This window comes from Rana temporaria, chromosome 5 (genome assembly GCF_905171775.1).
Source record: "Rana temporaria chromosome 5, aRanTem1.1, whole genome shotgun sequence".
Taxonomy (NCBI): Eukaryota; Metazoa; Chordata; class Amphibia; order Anura; family Ranidae; genus Rana; species Rana temporaria.
The window spans coordinates 333,285,192-333,306,964 of NC_053493.1; the positions used below are offsets into that span (position 1 = coordinate 333,285,192).

Here is a 21,773-nt window from a genome sequence, read left to right on the forward strand (position 1 = left end):
CTGCACACGACTTCAGAGGCGACTTGCAAAATGACTTCTGTAATGAAGTCAATGCAAGTCCCCTGAAGTCTTCCCAAAGTCGTACAGGAACCTTTTTCTAAGTTGAAGCGACTTCAGTAGCTCCTATTAAAACGGTTCCATAGTACTAAACGGAGCACGACTTGTCGTCAGGTGGCCAAGTCGGCTGACAAGTCGTCCCTGTGTGAACCGGCACTAGATGGACTATAAAGCAAGCAACAAATTAACCACTTCCCGACCTCCTCATGTACATTTACGTCGGCAGAATGGCACGGACAGGCACATCAATGTACCTGTACGTGCCTGCCTAGACGTGGGTGGGGGGTCCGATCGGGACCCCCCCCCCGGTACATGCGGAGGTCGGGTCCGCTCGGAGAGCGATCCGGGACGACGGCGCGGCTATTTGTTTTTTGCGGCGCATCGATCGAGTGATCCCTTTTATAGGGGAGACTCGATCGATGATGTCAATCCTACAGCCACACCCCCCTACACTAGTAAACACATACACAGTGATCCCTAAATGTTACAGCGCCCCCTGTGTTTAACTCCCAAACTGCAACTGTCATTTTCACAATAAACAATGCAATTTAAATGCATTTTTTGCTGTGAAAATGACAATGGTCCCAAAAATGTGTCAAAATTGTCCGAAGTGTCCGCCATAATGTCGCAGTCACGGAAAAAAAAAAAACGCTGATCGCCGCAATTACTAGTAAAAAAAATAAAAATGCAAAAAAACTATCCCCTATTTTGTAAACGCTATAAATTTTGTGCAAACCAACCGATAAACGATTATTGCGTTTTTTTTTACCAAAAATAGGTAGAAGAATACGTATCGGCCTAAACTGAGGAAAAAAAAATGTATATACGTTTTTGGGGGATATTTATTACAGCAAAAAGTAAAAAATATTGAATTTTTTTAAAATTGTCGCTCTATTTTTGTTTATAGCGCAAAAAATAAACCGCAGAGGTGATCAAATACCACCAAAAGAAAGCTCTATTTGTGGGGAAAAAAGGACGCCAATTTTGTTTGGGAGCCACGTCGCACGACCGTGCAATTGTCTGTTAAAGCGACGCAGTCCCGAACTGTAAAAACCCCTTGGGTCTTTAGCCAGCATATTGGTCCGGGGCTTAAGTGGTTAAACACCAACTCCAGATTCTCGTAAAAAAAAAACAAAAAAAAACACACAACACGCACCACATAACAAATGTTATATGGTTTTTCCAACTCATGTAAAATACAATCACTTTCCTGGCCAGCTTAGCATTTTCAATTTAAAAAATAAATCATAAGACCATCTTTACATGGATTAACCCATGCAGATAAGGAAAGGTTTCTATGGTGATCCTTTAAGCTACACATTGCCAAACAATGCCAAATGATTCACCAGTCCAACGTCTCTTGACAATAAGACTGTGGAGGGTTCAGCTCTTGTGTCTGAGGTCATTACGGCACAGCAATTTTCCAAATCACTGCATCTGAATATCAGACATATGGAAGGTAATGTTAGCTGCGCAGAGAGATCCCCCATAACTGACCATCCCTAGATTCTGGAATAATGCAAACAAGCAAATTACAACTTTTATTCTTTTAACCACATGACACCAATTGCTCAGAAAGCCAGTCAAGCAATAAAGAATCCAGATCACAAGTTTCATGTGAACCTACAGACAGAAGAACGACAGACCGCCAATGCCATCCCCCGGAGATCTGGTCTTGATGTCAAGTAACCTGGAATAAGCATGATGCCAGAAAATCCTGTAATAACTCAACTCCATTCCTTCCATATTTAAGATTAGTGACTCACTGCATACCAAAGCTAGGATAACAACGCTGGCACCTGAACCTCAAAAATTTAATTTATTTCTGATTTCATTTATTATGTTCAGGACTGAACATATGTTTAAATATGTAGACATGAAATTGTGAAAAGTAATGATATTTTACATTCTTATTTTCAGTCAGCAGTGGACAATTTAGGTTCTTTTCAAAATGTTTTACAGACTTATATAAAATTGTTTTTGGGAAAAACCTGGTGTTTACGAAACACAATAGCACAAGCAGAAATTTACACAAAAATAAATAAAATTAGCCAGAGCATAAATAGAGAGAAAGTATACAGGTAAACAGCTTCTGCTGTATTACATCGGTCTTTTAAAAGAAAAAAACAATGCTTTTTGGAATCTGTGGCATAGACAGAAAAAAATATGTATGTAGAAAAAAAAAAAAAAAAGGAAACAAAGAAAAGAAAGAAAAGAAAAATACAACAGTGATGGTTTCCCTTGAAAAACAATACAAAACACACAGTGGGCAGATGCATGCTCAGAAGGCACTTTATAACACATGGTTACTCCTACAGTCCTCATTGTATTGTGAAAGACCAATTTGATCATCTATAGTACATTGAGCAGCAGGTGGTTCATAAAGGAGGCGCTTAAAGTGTTTGTAAAGGTTAATTTTTTAATTTATTTTTGTCATATTTACCCCCACTGTGCAGTTCGTTTTGCACAGAGTGGCCCTCAATCCTGCTGTTCTGGGGTCCCACGACAGCTCTTCCCCGTAATAGCCAACCCCCTCTGGGAAGCTCTCTCCCGAGATTGAAATTTGGATTTGATTGACAGCAGTGGGGGCCAATGGCTGCGCTGCTATCAATCTATCCAATCATTGCCAAGACTCCGTGGAGAAGAGGACGCCGTGGCAGCCCTTTTTTTTTTTTACCTTAATACATAGGATGCATTGAGGTGAAAAAACACAAACCTTTACAACCCCTTTAAAGCGGAGGTTCACCCTAAAAACATGTATATAACATTACATTCTGATTACTACCAACATTTACAGTATGCTGTTTTTTTTTTTGCTGTACATACCGTATTATTGCTATTTTCCACCGGCTTTCCGGGGTGCTTACTCCTGCGGGAGTAGGCGTTCCTATGCAGAGGCGCAGTGTCATGTGGGACTTCGCCCAGATGATTGACGTCTTGAGAAAATCCCCCCCCCCTGGCGGATAAGGCGCGCCACAAGTTTCCGAAAATAGCCGAACTGCGAGTCGGCTCTATACGACGCCTGCGCAGTCAGCTCTACACGGTTCCTAGTCGGTGCGCAGGCGCTGTATAGCACCGTATAGAGCCGACTCGCAGTTTGGCAATTTTCGGGCGTGCCTTATCCGCCGGGGGGGGGGGGGGGGGGGGGGACGACGAGTTTTTCTCAAGATGTCAATCGTCTGGGCGAAGTCCCACATGACACTGCGCCTCTGCATAGGAACGCCTACTCCCGCGGGAGTGAGCACCCGGAAGCCGGGTGGAAAATAGCAATAATACGGTATGTACAGCAAAAAAAAAAAAAAAACTGCATACTGTAAATGTTGGAAGTATGCAGAATGTAATGTTATATACATGTTTTTAGGGTGAACCTCCGCTTTAAGCCCCATACACACATGCTGAATATTGGGCGGTATCAGCCGGTCCAGCTACTGCCAACGGGGCATGACCGAAAAAGATCTGCCGATCGCCATCCGATTAACGCTCTCAGCCATGTGCCAAGTTCCCCCGTCAGAACACAATAGCTCAGTGGAGGGAGATCCCTTTACCAACATTGGATTGTTAGTACATGATCCCCTCCCAAGCTTTCCTTCTTTTTTTTTCCCATTCAGCCTGCTGTGTTGAATGGAAAAAAAGTGTACTAGGCTTTAATCCATTAGCAAGGCTGTTAAGAAACTATACTGTATACGCTGATCAGCTATAACTTTATGACCACCCACCTTTTACTGTGTAGGTCCCCCTGTTGCTGCCAAAACACTCCAACCCCATCAAAGTATGGATGTCACTAGACCTGTGCAGGCATGCTGCGATATCTGGCACCAAGCCATCAGCAGCAGATCCTTTAGGTCCAGTAAGTTGCATGGTGCGGCCTCCATGGAAATTTCCAGCAAATCCCACAGGTGCTTGATTGAGATCTGGAGAATTGAGGACAAGTTAACACCTCAAAACTCATTGTTGTGCTTCTCAAATCATACTTGAACAATTGTTTGGAGTGGGGCAGGGCACATTATACTGCTGAAAGAAGCCACTACCATCAGGGAATATATAGTTTCCATGAAGGGATGCGCTTTGAACAATGTTTAGGTAGGTGGTGTGCATCAAAGTAATATTTACATGAATGGCAAGACCCGCGGTTTTCCAGCAGAATATTGCCCGAAGCATCTCACTGCCTCATTGCCATACTATATCCAAGTTCCATCTAAGAGACCCACACGCACGGCCATACGCACGATGTCAAAGAAAATGTGATCCACCAGACCAGGTCACCTTCTTCCATTACTCTGTGGTCCAGTTCTGAAGCGAACATGCCCATTGTAGGAAATTGTCTATGGGCATGGGTCACCCTGACCAGTCTGCAGCTACCCAGCTATACAACAAACTGCAATGCCCATTTTTCAGCTTTCAACACATCAATAGGGACAAGATGTTTACGTGATGTCCAATTTATCTCAGCAACTCATATTGTCAAGATAATGTTATTCAATTGACCCGTCAGTGGTCATAAAGTTATGGCTGATCAGCAACGCTGTATCCTGGCCCAGGCCTAGGCTAGCACTTTGCAGGGGGGAAGCACGGAAAGTGTCCCCGCTGGCTTGTGCTACACTGTTAGTGTAACACAAGCTGTTTCTAATTTTTACTGTCCTATCATCCTGTACTACAAACCTTCCTCACTGTGCTATATGTTTTCTGCTGTACCATTGGTATGGTTATATCTTCTTAGTCCTCTCCATAAAATTATTAGAAATTTGTGTTTGAAGTAGAACTATAGGCAACATTTTTTTTTCATTTTGGATAGATTAAGGGAGGGTTATAGGCAGGGCCGTTCGAAGACATTTGGGGGCCCCAAGCAAAAAAAAAAAAAAAAAGTGACATTTCAAGTTGAGAAGCTGGGGGTTGGCGTCTTACCTCTATCCTCCACCTCACACGCACACGCCGGCATATGTTGGTGTCTGCACAGGGGCCCCGCATGGCTGCGTCCTCCTGCAGTCCGGTCGGCCGTGTACCATAACCGCGCGGTACAGGAGATTCAGTTTGCTGTTTCCGGGGCCGGACTGAAAGGAAGTGAACACTCAGTGTGTGCACTTCATGTCAGTCCGGCCGGGAACAGGAACCTGATTCTCCTGTACCGCGCGGTTATGGTACACGGCCGACCGGACTGCAGGAGGACGCAGCGGTGCGGCAAGGGCCCTCCCTGCTGAGGGCCCTCCCTGCTGGGGCCCCTGGCCAGCTCGGGGGCCCCAGGCAAATGCTTGCTTTGCCTGTCGAGTTCCGACGGGCCTGGTTATAGGCCCTGTCAGTTTATTTTATTACCATCCCTGTCCTATTGCAGAGATTTCCCTTCACTTTCTGCCCCATAGCCAAACAGGAAGTGAAAGGAAATCTATGCAAACTAAGGGAATCCATTCCCCCCACCCAGGCATTGAGAACTAGTGTCCCCACTTGAAAATTTCAGGGTGGGTCTTAAACAGAAAGGGGTGTGTCATATTTAAATTAGGGGGTGCACGAGTTTAGTCAGGCCTAGGGCAGCACAAAACCTAAATACACCACTGCTGATCAGTATATAAATATGTATGCATGTGCGCGCGCGCACACACACACACACATTAAAATAATGGGGGTGTTCCCTCTACGCAAAAGAAGTTACCTAAAGGGCAGAAAAATTACAACGGAAATCAAAAATAGCTATAGAAGGGTACAGGAAAAATAGGGACTTTTTTAAATGCAATGTATAACAGTTTCGTGCATATTTAAATTGTTTAAATATTCATTAAATTGAATTAATGAATTAAATTAATGACATTAAATTATCTCAGAACAAAAAAATAAATAAAATAAAATGTTTAATCCAGTAAATATAACATGCCATCAGTCTACCTGCTGGCTGCATATAAGACATATAAGGCATGTCATAAATATATATATATTAGGGTTGTCCGGAGACCAAGTACCGATACTTTTTTTTAAATGTCATGTGACAGTTTCTCAAAACAAAATACAGGATTTGGTAGCACTGATATGTAGCACTGGTGGCTGGCAGGCACTGACAGGTGGCACTTATGGGCATTGGGCACCGATAGGTGACATTTATGGGCACTGATGGCAGGCACTGAAATGCCATTAGGGAAGGCTGCCTGCGACGCCCATCTTGGTACTCCTTGCACTCGGCCGCATAAAACAAACTATATGGGCTGGGTGTAACAAGATATCCGCTGCTGGCATACAGTGTGCAGGGTGTACCAAGTTGGGCGTCGGGATTTTCAAGCACTGGCAGCAACACGAAGCGTCACTTCCGTTACCTAATGTGACGGCTCCGGTCGCTGTTCCCAATGGATAATGCGGTTGTGCCCTGCACCCCTGCCAGCTTACCGCCTTGAGGACTCGCTCTCCGCTCTGCCCGCTGACCCCACCCTCTGCTCTACCCACTGGCTCGGCCCGCTACCCAACAAAAGCTATAAAGCAAGCTACCACATCTAAACATAAAATGCAAAAAAAAAAAAAATCTACCCTAAATTAAATCCCAAACTTATAGTTTCCTAAATGTAATGTTGGCACAAAACAAAAAAAAAGGTCCCAAGCTTGTCCAATAAAACCCTTTCTGTATTCAGAAAAAACTTTAATAGCAGTTCATTTATTGTTGAGATCCTTAGTTGCAAATCTAGATTTTGAGTTCTGTGAACCAATCTACAGTCTCACTCAGAGGAGGCCTGCATGGAAAGTGTTAATATCTCCCCCCGTTATGCAATACAAGCAGCTCTGGCACTTCAAGGGTTTGTCCAATAAAGAGTCACATTTTCCAGCGAGCATTCCTTTGCCATGAATCCAAGGACTGGGCGGCCGGTGCTGCAGAGATGCCAGGAGAAGGATAGAAATTATGGAAGACATTTCTCGGATCTTGTATTACATTTTTCTTTTGCTACAATTTTTATCAGTCTGTGCAATGGATAACGCAGGAAAGTCCCAGTGCTTGTCGGGTCTGGGAGGGATAGAAGCAGAAATCTTGCAATGACTACCAGCACTGTACTTCTCAAAAAGAACGTTCTAAACAAGCGATGGTTAATAAACCATCCATGGAGTAATAGGTGGATATTCCGGGTAGTATGGGAGTTCATGGTGGGTAGGTACAGATGACTCTCTCTTATGTATTGAGACATAATTCTATGCTAGGCGATGGGTGACACCTCTTATACTGGCTGCATTCCTTCCTGCCGCCAGCTTGTGCATGATAGTCCTGGCAAACGCACAACATTCATCTATAATAAGAAGCCATGCCTGCTGCATGGGCAGATAACTGCCAGTGTGCTTCTCTAGAAAGTCTACAAAGAAAGGAGAAAGCTGGATGTTTCCTGAGCTGCTGGGAATCTTGTGCATTTTCTTCTTCGATTCTTCTTTCTATAAAGTGATATTGAACCCAAAATCAATAAGGCTTCATTTCCATGGACGTTTTTACATCCACTTTTTTTTTAGCCTTTTTTACAGCTTATCTATGTTTTTTTTTTTTTTTTTTTTTTTGAGCTGGAGCTTAAAAAACGCAGCGGTAGCGTTTTTTAGCGTTTGAGCGTTTAACGTCTGGCGTTTTTACAGCTCTAAGGCTGGAGCTTTAGAACGCACTGGTCCTGGTTTTTTTTGCAGCTTAAAAACAGCTCAGCCACCTACAGCTCAAAAACGTCATGGTGGGCATGAGGCCATAGACTAACATGAAGAGCCGTTTTTAAGCTGCAAAAAAAGCTCAGAAAAGTGGCTGTAAAAACGTCCAAAAACGTCCATGGAAATGAAGCCTAAAAGTAATCTACTTACCAGTCAGTAGATTTGGTGGCTGCATTAGTCCCCCCCCCCCCCCCCACATTTTCACCAAGTGATTTCTATTGGAAATGTTTACATCTATGCTTTTTTCAGCTGCTGCGTTTTTTGTAAAGGGTCAGGGACTCTAAAAAACGCAAAACGCTGCTTTTTTTGGTTCAACAGACTTAAATGAGATGCTGCAGAAAAGAACACAGTGCGTTTGCATTATTTAATCTGGCCAACAAATTGGTCAAAAAAAAAAAAAAAAAAGGAGCAAAAGCATTAAAAAAAGTTAAACGTATCAAAAAATGACATAAAAGTGTGTCTGAAAACACAGCAAAAAGTACTGCAGAAACACTCAAAAGCAACATGCATCAATATGAATGGAGTCTAATGCCGCGTACACACGATGATTTTTCAGCATGAAAAAAAACGAAGTTTTTAAAAATGTCATTTAAAATGATCGTGTGTGGGCTTCACATCGTTTTTCGGCTTCTGAAAAACGAAAAAATAAATAAAAAAAACGAACATGCAGCATTTTTAAATCGTTTTTCGGGTAGTAAAAAAAATGATCGTGTGTGGGCTAAAATGACGTTTTAAACCTGCACATGCTCAGAAGCAAGTTATGAGACGGGAGCGCTCGTTCAGGTAAAACTACCGTTCATAATGGAGTAAGCACATTCATCACGCTGTAACAGACAGAAAAGCGCGAATCGTCTTTTACTAACACGGAATCAGCTAAAGCAGCCCAAAGGCGAATAGAACTTCCCCTTTAGAGTGCCGTCGTACGTGTTGTACGTCACCGCGCTTTTTTCATCATTTTTTTAAACGATGGTGTGTGGGCAACGTCGTTTTTAATGATGAAGTTGGAAAAACTTTTTTGGACATGCTGAAAAACGTCGTTTTTTTTCCCCATGCCAAAAAATAATCGTGTGTACGCGGCATTAGGCTATTCACGCCAATGCATTTTTTTCCATGCTTTTTTGCAAAAGCGCAGGACATGTTATTTAAAAAATGTATTTTTATTTACATGGGTTCCTATGGGAAACGCGTCTGTGCTTTTTTTAGACGCTGTGTTTTTTTGGAAAGGATCGGGGATTTTTTAACGCAAAATGCGTTTTTTTTCTCACTTTTTTGGTTCAATAGATTTCAATGGAGATGCTGCAGAAAAGCATGCAGTGCATTTTAAGCATGTTTTACATTATTTTATTTAATCTAAACAAAAAAAACCGCAAAACACATCAAAAAACAATGTACGAAAACACAGCAAAAAGCAGTGTAGAAACGCTCAAAAGCAACATACATAGATGTGACTGGAGCCTTAAAGTGCCCACACTCTGGATGAAGAAGCAACAAAGACACCTTTGGACAGCCGCAATCTGGGGGGGAAGAGGGGAGTGTTAGACGTATTAGATATAGACAGACTAACAAATTTAAGCCAAACTCCAGGTCACACTTTATAAGCAATACAGCAAACCGTTTTGTTCCTTTTGGAATAAAGCTTTTGCATAAGGAAATAAAAGCTGAGCATTGCAAGCACCCCTGCGGTAAATGGCTTGACTCAACCCTCCTACTGCCACAACAGCAAGACCGCTTGTTCTGTTGAAAAACAGACTTACTGGCAGGATCACCAGGTAAGAATAAAAGAAAGAAAGACTAAAATATAAAACTAATGCAGCCATCACATCTAAGAAATTGTGAGCCGCAATATAATAAAAATGTTTACTTTTCGGTTTAACAGTGCTTTAAACGTTGTAGATACATGTAGCGATGTGGCAAAATAAAGCAAAATACCAAAATATAAGTCACTGGTTCATAAACAGAGAAATCAACAGTAATGCCGCGTACACACGACCGTTTTTCATGACGAGAAAAATGCAATTTTTTTAAATTGGTCATTAAAAACGATCGTGTGTGGACTCCAGAGCATTTTTCTCTATGAGAAAAAATGGGCATTAAAAATTTAGAACCTGCTCTATTTTTTCACGTCGTGAAAAATGGTAGTGTGTAGGCTTTAACGACGGGGGAAAAAAACGCAAATGCTCAGAAGCAAGTTATGAGAAGAGAAATTTGCATAAGCAGCCCAAAGGGTGGCGCCATTTGAATGGAACTTCCCTGTTTATAGTGCCGTTGTACGTCACCGCGCTTTTTTTCCCCAACCGTGTGTATGCAAGGCAGGCTTGAGAGGAATCGCTTTGAGAAAAACGTTGCCTTTTTCCATGACATGAAAAGCGGTCGCGTGTACGCGGCATAAGGGATTAAAAGGCAGTGACAGTTCTATTGTAAGGGCATTAGACTGTAAGCTCCTATGGAGTAGAGTTGAACACCTGTAATCTCATTTTTTGCGAGAACAGATTTATACCCAAAGGGTCACAAACCACATATTCCCCTACATTTCAACATCTCCAACATACCTGCAAGACCTTCAAGCCATGGTGTGCAATAAATCATCATGGAACTTAGCCCTGTATATTGAAACTCATAGAAAATAAATGCTATGGAGTGTAACTAAAAAAAAAATATATATATATATATATATATATATATATATATATATATATATATATATATATATATATATATATATATATATATATATATATATATATATATATATATATATATATATATATATATATATATATATTATATTATATAATACAAATTTCGGAGAAACCACTCGTACATTCATGCGAATGGGGCAAAATTGAATGTTCCATTTCCTCTACGGGTCCAATTGTATTTATTCATAAAGAATAGTGGTTTGTATTTATTCATAAAGAATAGTGGTTTGGAAAAAACCTATACTTACTACCTACGACCTTAAGCTCCATCTAGTGGCCATAATATGGTACTTCCGCAAACCACTCCTTAATAATATTCGACCAGTAGAGGAAATAGTGGGAGAACACTTGGATTTGCTCCATTTGCACAGAATGACTTTATAAGCAGTTTTGTTGGACAAACAGCTACACAATTTTTTTTCAATAAATTCCTAATTTATAAAATAAATAAAAAAAATAATATAGCAGATCTATAAACAAGGCAAGGGGGGAAATAGATATTTCAGTGGGTGTTAAAGCCCAGCACCGGAAAACATAAAAACGATCCCTTGCAGTAGGGCTGGGCCTGCACTGCAATGGTCAATTTCTTGTTTAATCTAGGGGAGAGTTTCTGCACTTTAACACGATCCTCAGTACCGGCAGATGGCACTCTGCCATGCTTAAAGTGGCATCATAACCAGTGATGGGCTATGGACCCTGCAATGGTCTTGATGGTGATAAGATCTTGGAAAGCTGAAGCATTGGGTAGAAGATGCTGTGGAGACCAGTCTAGCAGCACAGAGGAGCGGAGGAGCAGAGGATTGGGTAAATAGATCTTCCATGTCCCCTAGACCTAAACAAGAATTACCCTTTCGTGTGGGAGCAGCACTACTGCAAGGGATCTACAGGAGATATAGGGCTAGAATTATTGCTCTTGCTCCTCACGTGTGGTTTGTTTTGAACACAGTTGTAATAGAAATAAGCAGGGCAGGTCCTCTTTAATGTAAAATCTGCGATCAAAAAGATCTCACATCTAAACTTAAATGCAATAAAAAAAAAAAAGGGGGGCCCTTTAAGACCAGAGGGCAGAAGTGACGTTAGACGTCCCTCTGGTCCTCCAAGGGCATAGAGTCGAGTTGGGGCCATCTTGCCCTCACTAGACTTCCCTGCCCATCCATCCCAACAATCGGATCCATTAGGATCAGGTCCGGTAATTTGCAGGGACAACCAGGAGGCAGCGGGAGGGGGCACCTCATCCGCCGCCCATAAAAGTGATCTTGTGGCAAATCCGCCGCCGAGACCACTTATGTGAAAGTGGACCGATTGCCATTTATAAAGATAGTGGGGTTATGGCAGCCATAACCCCCGAAATTTAACGTCAAAGTATTGATGAATATACAGTATACAGTGGGCGGTCCGAAAGCGGATCAGTTCACTTTTTTCTTTTTAGAAATAAATAAATGCACATCTTTTTGCAGGTAAAATAAATAAATGTGCATTTAGGAGCCTGTAAAGCATTGCACCTGCGATAAGTAGGTCACGGGTGCAAGATAAGGCTCCTGCAGACTGTCGGTCTAGTGGTCTTCCCAAGGTATGAGCAAGGCAGTTACTAAATGGCAAGAAGGATCAATGAACGACCAAGAGCACTCACCAGCACCCTCGTAGTTCATTGAGAACTACAAGCTGTCAGCCACAATGGATGATGGTATTGTAGTTTACCCATTCACAGAACTCTGTGCGTGAATCGTGTGGCCAGAAGGGGCAAAGCCCTGTAATTATTTTTATTGTGGCAACGTGTGCAGGGAGAAGATCCCCCACTCACTGTCACAACAGGAACTCAGGACGGTGCAGGGGGTGCTCATTTAGTAATACCACGTAACACCCTGAATATGGGTCTAAACGTTATGAAAGCTGAACTTGTCCTTTAAGGCAGTGGTCTCCAAACTGCAGACGGGGGCCAGATGCGGCCCTTTGCTTGCTTTTATCCGGCCCTTGGAGCACTATTCCATCCACTGATACCAACAATGGGACATAGTTTCTCCTACTGACACCAACAAAGGGGCCCAATGACACCAACAAAGGGGCCCAATGACACCAACAAAGGGGCCCAATGACACCAACAAAGGGGCCCAATGACACCAACAAAGGGGCCCAATGACACCAACAAAGGGGCCCAATGACACCAACAAAGGGGCCCAATGACACCAACAAAGGGGCCCAATGACACCAACAAGGGGGCCCAATGACACCAACAAGGGGGCCCAATGACACCAACAAGGGGGCCCAATGACACCAACAAGGGGGCCCAATGACACCAACAACGGGGCACTGTTTTTCAATGACGCCAACAATAGGACCCAATGACGAGGCACAATTACTCATGCTGAAGCAATGGGGCATTAATTTTTCCCACTGATGTCGGGACCTTTTCGACTCTAACTGACCCGAGTTTACGAGGGCCGGACAGTGAAGGACAGTAAACTGGCCCTTTGCTTAGAAAGTTTGGAGACCCCTGCTTTAAAGGCATGGGTGCTCAACCTGTGGCCCGCTAGGTGTTGCTGGACTACAAGTCCCATCATGCCTCAGCCTTTGGGAGTCAGGCTTATAACTGCAATGCCTAATGCAGGGCTCGACAAATCCCGGTCGCCATGGCGACTAGAAATAGCTTCCTGGCGACTTGGCTTGGAAGGTGGGCAAAAAAAAAAAAAAAAAATTAACACTATTTTCACTGCCATCTTCTTCCCTCTAATTAGAACCTCCAAACATTATATATTTTTTATCCTAACACCCTAGAGAATAAAATGGCGATCGTTGCAATACTTTGTCACACCGTATTTGCGCAGCGGTCTTACAAGCGCACTTTTTTGGGAAAAAATTACACTTTTTCTAATTAAAAAATAAGACAACAGTAAAGTTATCCCCATTTTTTTTTTATATTATGAAAAGATAATGTTACGCCGAGTAAATTCATACCCAACATGTCACGCTTCAAAATTGCGTCCGCTCGTGGAATGCAGACAAACTTTTACCCTTTAAAATCTTCATAGGCGACATTTAAAAAAATCTACAGGTTGCATGTTTTGAGTTAGAGGAGGTCTAGGGCTAGAATTATTGCTCTCGCTCTACCAATCACGGCGATACCTCACATGTGTGGTTTGAACACCGTTTACATGTGCGGGCGTTGCTCACGTATGTGTTCGCTTCTGCGCGCAAGCTCGTCGGGACGGGGTGCGTTTTCTGGCTCCTAACTTTTTTAGCTGGCTCCTAGATTCCAAGCAAATTTGTCAAACCCTGGCCTAATGGCTAGCATTTTCACAACAGCTGGAAGGCCACAGGTTGAGCACCCATGCTTTAAAGGAGAAAAAAATAAATTAAAAAAATTAAAAAACACACACAACAAAAACAAAACAAAACCACCACCAACAACAACAAAACCACCACCACCAACAACAAAACCCAACAAAACCCAACAACAAAACCCACAACGAAAACAAAACCCACAACGAAAACAAAACCCACAACGAAAACAAAACCCACAACGAAAACAAAACCCACAACGAAAACAAAACCCACAACGAAAACAAAACCCACAACGAAAACAAAACCCACAACGAAAACAAAACCCACAACGAAAACAAAACCCACAACGAAAACAAAACCCACAACGAAAACAAAACCCACAACGAAAACAAAACCCACAACGAAAACAAAACCCACAACGAAAACAAAACCCACAACGAAAACAAAACCCACAACGAAAACAAAACCCAACGAAAACAAAACCCAACGAAAACCTTCTGCCCTTAAAAATCACTTTAAAGCGGATCTCCCACGCCAAAAACATTTTTTTTTAATGGCTCTTTAAAAGTTAAATGACCCTAATTAGCGCTACTCACATGTCCTGTCTCCCCCGGCCGCTCCGCTGCTATACAGTGGCAAATAAAAACGTATTTTCCTCCATCCGGTTCCTGCTCCATTTTAACTGTGGGCATAAGCCCACAGCTCGGCACTTCCTTGTTCCGGTGTATCTGCAGATTGGAGAGTGTTCAAAATGCCCGCCCGCCTTGCTTTGTTTACATCGCGTCACTTCCTGCTACACGAAGTCACGCAATGTTTGCTTTCACAGGGCCAACTATGATAATTAGGGAGCTCAGAGACAAGCTTCCAGAAGACACAGCGCGGGACAGGAAGCCAGAGAAAACCCGACGGAAACCCGAGGGGATGCAAACCGGAAGACATACCAGTGCAGATGGTACAGTACATTTTTTTTTATATAAAACTATCGGATGTAGCATTGGTTTGTACCGTTAGTAATATTAACATTAAGTTAAATTGAGGGTGGAGCTCCGCTTTGAGGATGCCAATGAAATTGGAATGCAGTACAAATAGAAAACAGGTTTTGTTCTGAAGCAGCGCAGTGCACAATAGGTGTGTTCCAGTGCGGTGTAAAAGTGAATGGCACATGCACTGCTCCTGCATGCTGTACAGTAGTATTCCACCTTTTATTACACAAGTTTATGTGGCCTCTGTGTACACAGGTAAATCATGGCCTGCTATGGCAAACCGGCTGGAACTACTCACAGATGGATAGAGGATCAGCATATCACCAGTCAAAGCAGCAATAACATTCCCACCTCCTACATACACATGACTTATTCAGTAGCTGTGCGCCAGGGTTTCTGCGGTATGGCACACAGCACATTCATTGAAGCCTGCAAAGGACGTTCTCCATGACTGGGTAATAAGTGAGGATACACAGTTCAAATACCAATCACAAACACAAGATTACTATAAAGAGAATCAGAAAATGGTCACGGAAAATGAGTAGAAACATCAATAAAAACCAGGATGAACCAAAAAATAATGAATCTCTTGGTATGTAGCACTCTATGGATTTCATCAATAAGGCCGCAAAAGTTGCAAAATGCAATAACTGTCAGGATTTACCTTATTTCACTTAAAAAGTGTAAACTGAAATGCGATTGCTTGTCTGCCCCAGCACAATTATCTACGGTCAGAGAGAGAAGTTTTTTTCACCTGCATACTAGGATGTAATAAGGTGAAAAAAGTACAAAGGTTTGCAACCCTTTTAAGTTGGCCCTACAATATTCTTATTCAATTTTCTTTCAATTATGTAGTGCAAGGGCCTGCCTGACTGCAAATTGAAAGTGTTTAGATTTACCAAAACCATATAGTATGAGGTCAAACCTAAAGGAAAATAAATGTACACGAAAATTATATAAAATTAAAGTGTAACTTTAAGAATAAAAAAACAAAAAAATGGGGAAGAAGCAGGATTTTTAATGCAGAAGACACATAGGGGTAGATTCATAAAGAAGTTACGCTGGCGTATCTATTGATACGCCGCGTAACTTCTAGGATGCTCCGGCGTATCTTTTTTCTGCATTCAGAAAACAAGATACGCCGGAATTTGGCTAAGATCCGACTGGCGTAAGTTTCTTACGCCGTCGTTACTTAGTTGCATATTTACGCTGGCCGCTAGGTGGCGCTTCCGTCGATTTACGTGAGTAATATGCAAATTAGGTAGATACGCCAATTCAGAAACGTAAGTCCGCCCGGCGCATTTGTTTACGTTAGGCTTTTTCCCTGCTATATGAGGCGTATCCTATGTTAAGCATGGATGTCGGGCCAGCGTCGAATTTTCCGTCTATTACGTCGTTTGCGTAAGTCGTTCGCGAATAGGGCTGTACGTAAGTTACGTTCACGTCGAAAGCATTGGCTTTTTGCGGGTTAATTTGGAGCATGCGCACTGGGTTACGTTCGCAGACGGCGCATGCGCCGTTAGTCAAAAACGTCATTTACGTGGGGTCATGTTTTATTTACATAAAACACGCCCACCTCTTCACAATTTGAATTAGGCGCCCTTACGCCGGCAGATTTACGCTACGCCGCCGTAACTTAGGGCGCAGGTTCTTGGTGAATACAGAACTTGCCTCACTAAGTTACGGCGGCGTAGCGTATCTGAGATACGCTACGCCCGCAGAAATTTACGCCAATCTACCTGAATCTACCCCATACTATGCAAACAATTGCACACAGCAAGTATAACATTTTAGTAAATTTCTCCCCAAAGTGTCAATACTCTATCATCAGTATTACACACAACCTGCAAAACGGATTTCTCCGATCTCATCCCTCAATCTCCATGTACAGAACTGGACCTTGTCAGCAAACACCCCCACACAATCTTGTCTGATGATTAATAAATGAACATTTCCAACTGTTCATCAGCCAGTGATTGGAGTACACTATACATAAGATTTGGAGCATTTTATTTCTCAGCAATAAATATCAATGAGCACAAGAAAAGGGACAAATAGGTGTTATAATCCTGCCCCCATATATATATATATATATATATATATATATATATATATATATATATATATATATATATAAATATTTTTTTTTTTTTTAAAACATCTTTTTCTTAAAGCGGGGGTTCACTCTAAAAAAAAATTCTAACAATACATGGAGCCGACCTATGAGACCAACAGTATGCTGTTTTTTTTCCGTACATACCATTATAGGGCTATTTTCACCCCCGGCTTTCCCTCAGGAGTGGGCGTTCCTAATCACAGGCTGTGATTGACGTGCTTCTGACCGGCGCATACTGCACGTCACGAGTTTCCGAAAGAATCCGAATGTCGGTGCGCATGCGCCGTATAGAGCCGCACCGACGTTCGGCTTCTTTCGGCAACTCGTGACGCGCAGTATGCGCCGGTCGGAAGCACGTCAATCACAGCCTGTGATTAGGAACGCCCACTCCCGCGGGGAATATTGAGTGACAGGGGAGAAACTGCTGCAGTACTAAGGTAAGGATCGCCATTAAAAAAAAACAAACAATGGATTAGTTATTGTCTCTGCCTGGTAGTTTACTTGAGCCAAAGTCAAAATTTCGGGTGAACCTCCGCTTTAAACTAAATCCTCAACAGACTTAATTCACAAAGCTTTAACACATGCATAAGTACTTATATTTTAGCTATGTGACACATTGGGGGTTATTTACGAAAAGGCAAATCCACTTTTCACTACAAGAGTAGATCTGAGGGGGACAGGCAAGGAAAATAAAAAAAACAGCATTTTTGCTTGTACATGATTGGATGATAGAAATCAGCAGAGCTTCCCCTCATTTTGATCTACCCCTTAGATTTACAGTGACTGCATTTCCAAGTGCACTTGTAGTGCAAAGTGGAGTTGCCTTTAGTAAATCGACCCTATTGTTCCTTATTCTGATGTTTTAGCTCTGGGAAGTGAGTTATATGTGTGCACCCCTCTTATCTGATAAGATTTGTGCATCCTATTAAAATGCAAAGCTGGTCACCAGTCTCCTATCTGCCTAGTATAACATTTGTAGTGCAGCCAATCTATTCTCTGCCCAGAAAGCCTTGTACAAAACCTAGAAGCACCCCTCTTGCTGTAGCTAAGCAAGCATTATGTTGAATTACCAGCCTGATGTCTTTACCCAAAATATGTCACCCACGGCTGAACAATCCGAGTATGAAATCTGATGAACAACACCAAAAAGTGACATACACCTTCACAATGAATGTAGAGCCTGGAAACAAACCTACAAATCCAAAATATCCCATAAAAAAAAAAAAAGAATTGGAACCGACAACACAAGTATGATATACAGAACTCTGAGTATCTGGACTTTCCAGACAAGGGGAATAATACGTGAAATAGCATTTAGAAAATGAAATGCATTCCTTTCTTATCTCTAGTAATTATTTTATATTGTGAGAGTCCTGAATATACAATCAATAAAAACTGCTACAAAGAATATATACTTATATTACACACATATATATATATATATATCACACTATATACTTTACATATATACATATAGGAAGGATAGATAGATAGATAGATTTAATAATAGTATATTTTTACACTATATACACTTACACAGATGTTTATATATATATATATATATATATATATATATATATATATATATATATATATATATAAATAAAAATGTGTGTAAGTGTATAAATATACTATTATTAAAACCAAAAGAAATATATATATATCTCACACTATATACTTGTATACACACATATAGGAAGGATAGATAGATAGATAGATAGATAGATAGATGCGTAGCGAATCGTATTTACGCTACGCCTCCGCAACTTTGACAGGCAAGTGCAGTATTCACAAAGCACTTGCTCCGTAAGTTGCGGCGGCGTAGCGTAAATTGGCCGGCGTAAGCCCGCCTAATTCAAATGTGGAAGATGTGGGCGTGTTTTATGTAAATTTATTGTGACCCCGCGTAAATGACGCTTTTATCGAACGGCGCATGCTCAGTATCACGTCAAATTTTCAAATTAAAATGCGCCCGCTCAATGCCTAGTCGAAGTGAACGTAACTTACGTCCAGCCCTATTCACGGACGACTTACGCAAACGACGTAAAAATTTGACGCTGTTCCGACGTCCATACCCAACATTGGTACTCCTCATCTACGCCTCATAGAGCAGGGGTAACTATACGCCGAAAAAATCCTTACGCAAACGACGTAAAAAAAATGCGCCGGCTGCATGTACGTTTGAGAATCGGTGTATCTAGCTCATTACCATATTCGACGCGTAAATCAACGGAAACGCCACCTAGCGGCCAGCGTAAATATGCAACTTGGATAAGACGGCGTAAGAGACTTACGCTGGTCGGATCTAAGACAAATCAATGCGTAACTGATTCTAAGAATCAGGCGCATAGATACGACGCCTCAAACTCAGAGTTACGACGGCGTATCTGGAGATACGCCGGCGTAACTCCTACGAGAATCTGGCCCTATATCTCCATCTTAATATTATACTTCCTATATGTGTGTATACAAGTATATAGTGGGAGATTATTTTATATATATATATATATATATATATATATATATATATATATATATATATATATATATATATATATATATATATATATAAAATCTCATCTGTGTAAGTGTATATAGTGTAAAAATATACTATTATTAAAACCAAAAGAGATTATATATATATGTGTGTGTGTGTGTAAGTGTATAAATATACTATTATTAAAACCAAAATATAGAGGGATAGATACACACACACACACACACACGTATTTAAATAATAATAAATATACACACATAGTATAATAGTTTTTCAAAACTACACATACATTATGTATATATAATATAAACATTTATAGTATAAATTACTTTTGTTTTTTTAACTCCCTCCATCCATATAATATAAAGGACGCAGGTTGCTATAAATGTGTGTTATAGAAGAAGCCATCGGACTTTCCCATACATCATATTACACCAGTACAGAGAGGTTTGGGGATTTTGGTGCGGATCCCAAATATCTGATGACCCCCCGACTTGTATTATTAGGTCCTCCTCTGTAGGACATGCTGGGACCGGTAGTGACACCGCCCCCGGGTACATAGGGAAGACATCACTGGGGACACTGCGCTGATAGATGATCCCTGAACTGTATTGTGATCTGGTCTCTACAATCCCCTCCACGTATATATAATGTGTGATCTGGTCTCTACAATCCCCTCCACATATATATGTGTGATCTGGTCTCTACAATCCCCTCCATGTATATATAATGTGTCATCTGGTCTCTACAATCCCCTCCATGTATATAATGTGTCATCTGGTCTCTACAATCCCCTCCATGTATATAATGTGTCATCTGGTCTCTACAATCCCCTCCATGTATATAATGTGTCATCTGGTCTCTACAATCCCCTCCATGTATATAATGTGTCATCTGGTCTCTACAATCCCCTCCATGTATATAATGTGTCATCTGGTCTCTACAATCCCCTTCATGTATATAATGTGTCATCTGGTCTCTACAATCCCCTCCGGGTATATAATGTGTGATCTGGTCTCTACAATCCCCTCCACGTATATAATGTGTGATCTGGTCTCTACAATCCCCTCCATGTATATATAATGTGTGATCTGGTCTCTACAATCCCCTCCATATATATAATGTGTGATCTGGTCTCTACAATCCCCTCCATGTATATATAATGTGTGATCTGGTCTCTACAATCCCCTCCATGTATATAATGTGTGATCTGGTCTCTACAATCCCCTCCATTTGTATATAATGTGTCATCTGGTCTCTACAATCCCCTCCATGTATATATAATGTGAAATCTGGTCTCTACAATCCCCTCCATGTATATATAATGTGTGATCTGGTCTCTACAATCCCCTCTATATATATATATATATATATATATATATATATATATATATATATATATATATAATGTGTGATCTGGTCTCTACAATCCCCTCCATATATATATAATGTGTGATCTGGTCTCTACAATCCCCTCCATGTATATATAATGTGTGATCTGGTCTCTACAATCCCCTCCATGTATATAATGTGTGATCTGGTCTCTACAATCCCCTCCGTGTATATATAATGTGTGATCTGGTCTCTACAATCCCCTCCATATATATATAATGTGTCATCTGGTCTCTACAATCCCCTCCCCCGCCCCGATAATTGGGATAATGACATTGATCAGTATCAGTATCACTGTATGAGGGTCGGCAATGCTGGGTGTTGTAGTTCTCCAGCAGGGAAGTCCCGCATTCCCAATCCATGACATGGGGGGGGGGTCCCCGGACTCACCTGCGTACTCTGGTCGCCATCCTCCGCTCGGGAACACGCAGCTCTCTATAGGTCGGTAGGTCCCGGGCACAATTCCAGCATCCTCCCCGGGGCTCTCCGTCCCCCCGGTGATCACACACAGCCAACGGCTCCGGCTCGCTCCCCCGTGCCCCGATTCCTCTCTACTGGTCCCGAGCACACACGAGCGCCGCTGACACCTGGGCGGGGCAAGGGGAGTGGAACTGGCCAATAGGGCGCACCGGCAAAAGGAGGCGGCACCACCGAGGAGACAGGAGGAGGGGAGACCATGAAAAGAGGGCGGGGTAATAGAGCTTGAATTCATTTATTTTCCCGCGTTGCCTTAATGTGACCTGCCAGAGACAGGGATCGGTTTGAACGGGAGCGGCGCGGCTGTCTACATAAGGACAGGGGGACCCTCCAGCCGCAGACATTGTCCCGTACGGTCATACTACGTATGTAGTGCAGCGTGTACCATTTCCATCATAAGGGGGAGTGCGGGATCCCACCGCTACATTAATCATCCAGCGAGCCAACAGATCACGTGACCCGATGGGCTGGCTGTGATGTGGAGGGGGCGTGTCAGGGGCGGGGATGTCCGCCTAGCTGTCAGTGGTCGGGATGCTCATTCCTCTGTCCTGATATAAGGAGAGGTGTGGGAGTGACACGGCTGTGCAGAGGAGGGTGATGACAGGTGTATGGCCCGATCTTTCCATTTATAT

At 42.1% G+C, this 21,773-nt stretch overlaps 1 protein-coding gene across 7 annotated transcripts in view; it reads right to left on the bottom strand.

Annotated features, from left to right (window-relative positions):
- The window catches only part of MYBL1 (MYB proto-oncogene like 1), a 79,365-nt gene extending 57,834 nt beyond the window's left edge, over nt 1–21,531 (bottom strand). For 3 of the 7 annotated variants that reach the window (XM_040354343.1, XM_040354344.1, XM_040354342.1), the window contains exon 1: nt 21,055–21,529. In XM_040354343.1, the coding sequence (XP_040210277.1) occupies nt 21,055–21,074 (20 nt within the window). In that variant the 5' untranslated portion in view covers nt 21,075–21,529. Of the gene's footprint in view, nt 1–3,773; nt 4,042–21,054 lie in introns of those variants that run through there. The other 4 variants (XM_040354348.1, XM_040354347.1, XM_040354346.1 and 1 more) reach the window with 3 other exon arrangements.
- Nucleotides 21,532–21,773: the final 242 nt, after the last annotated feature.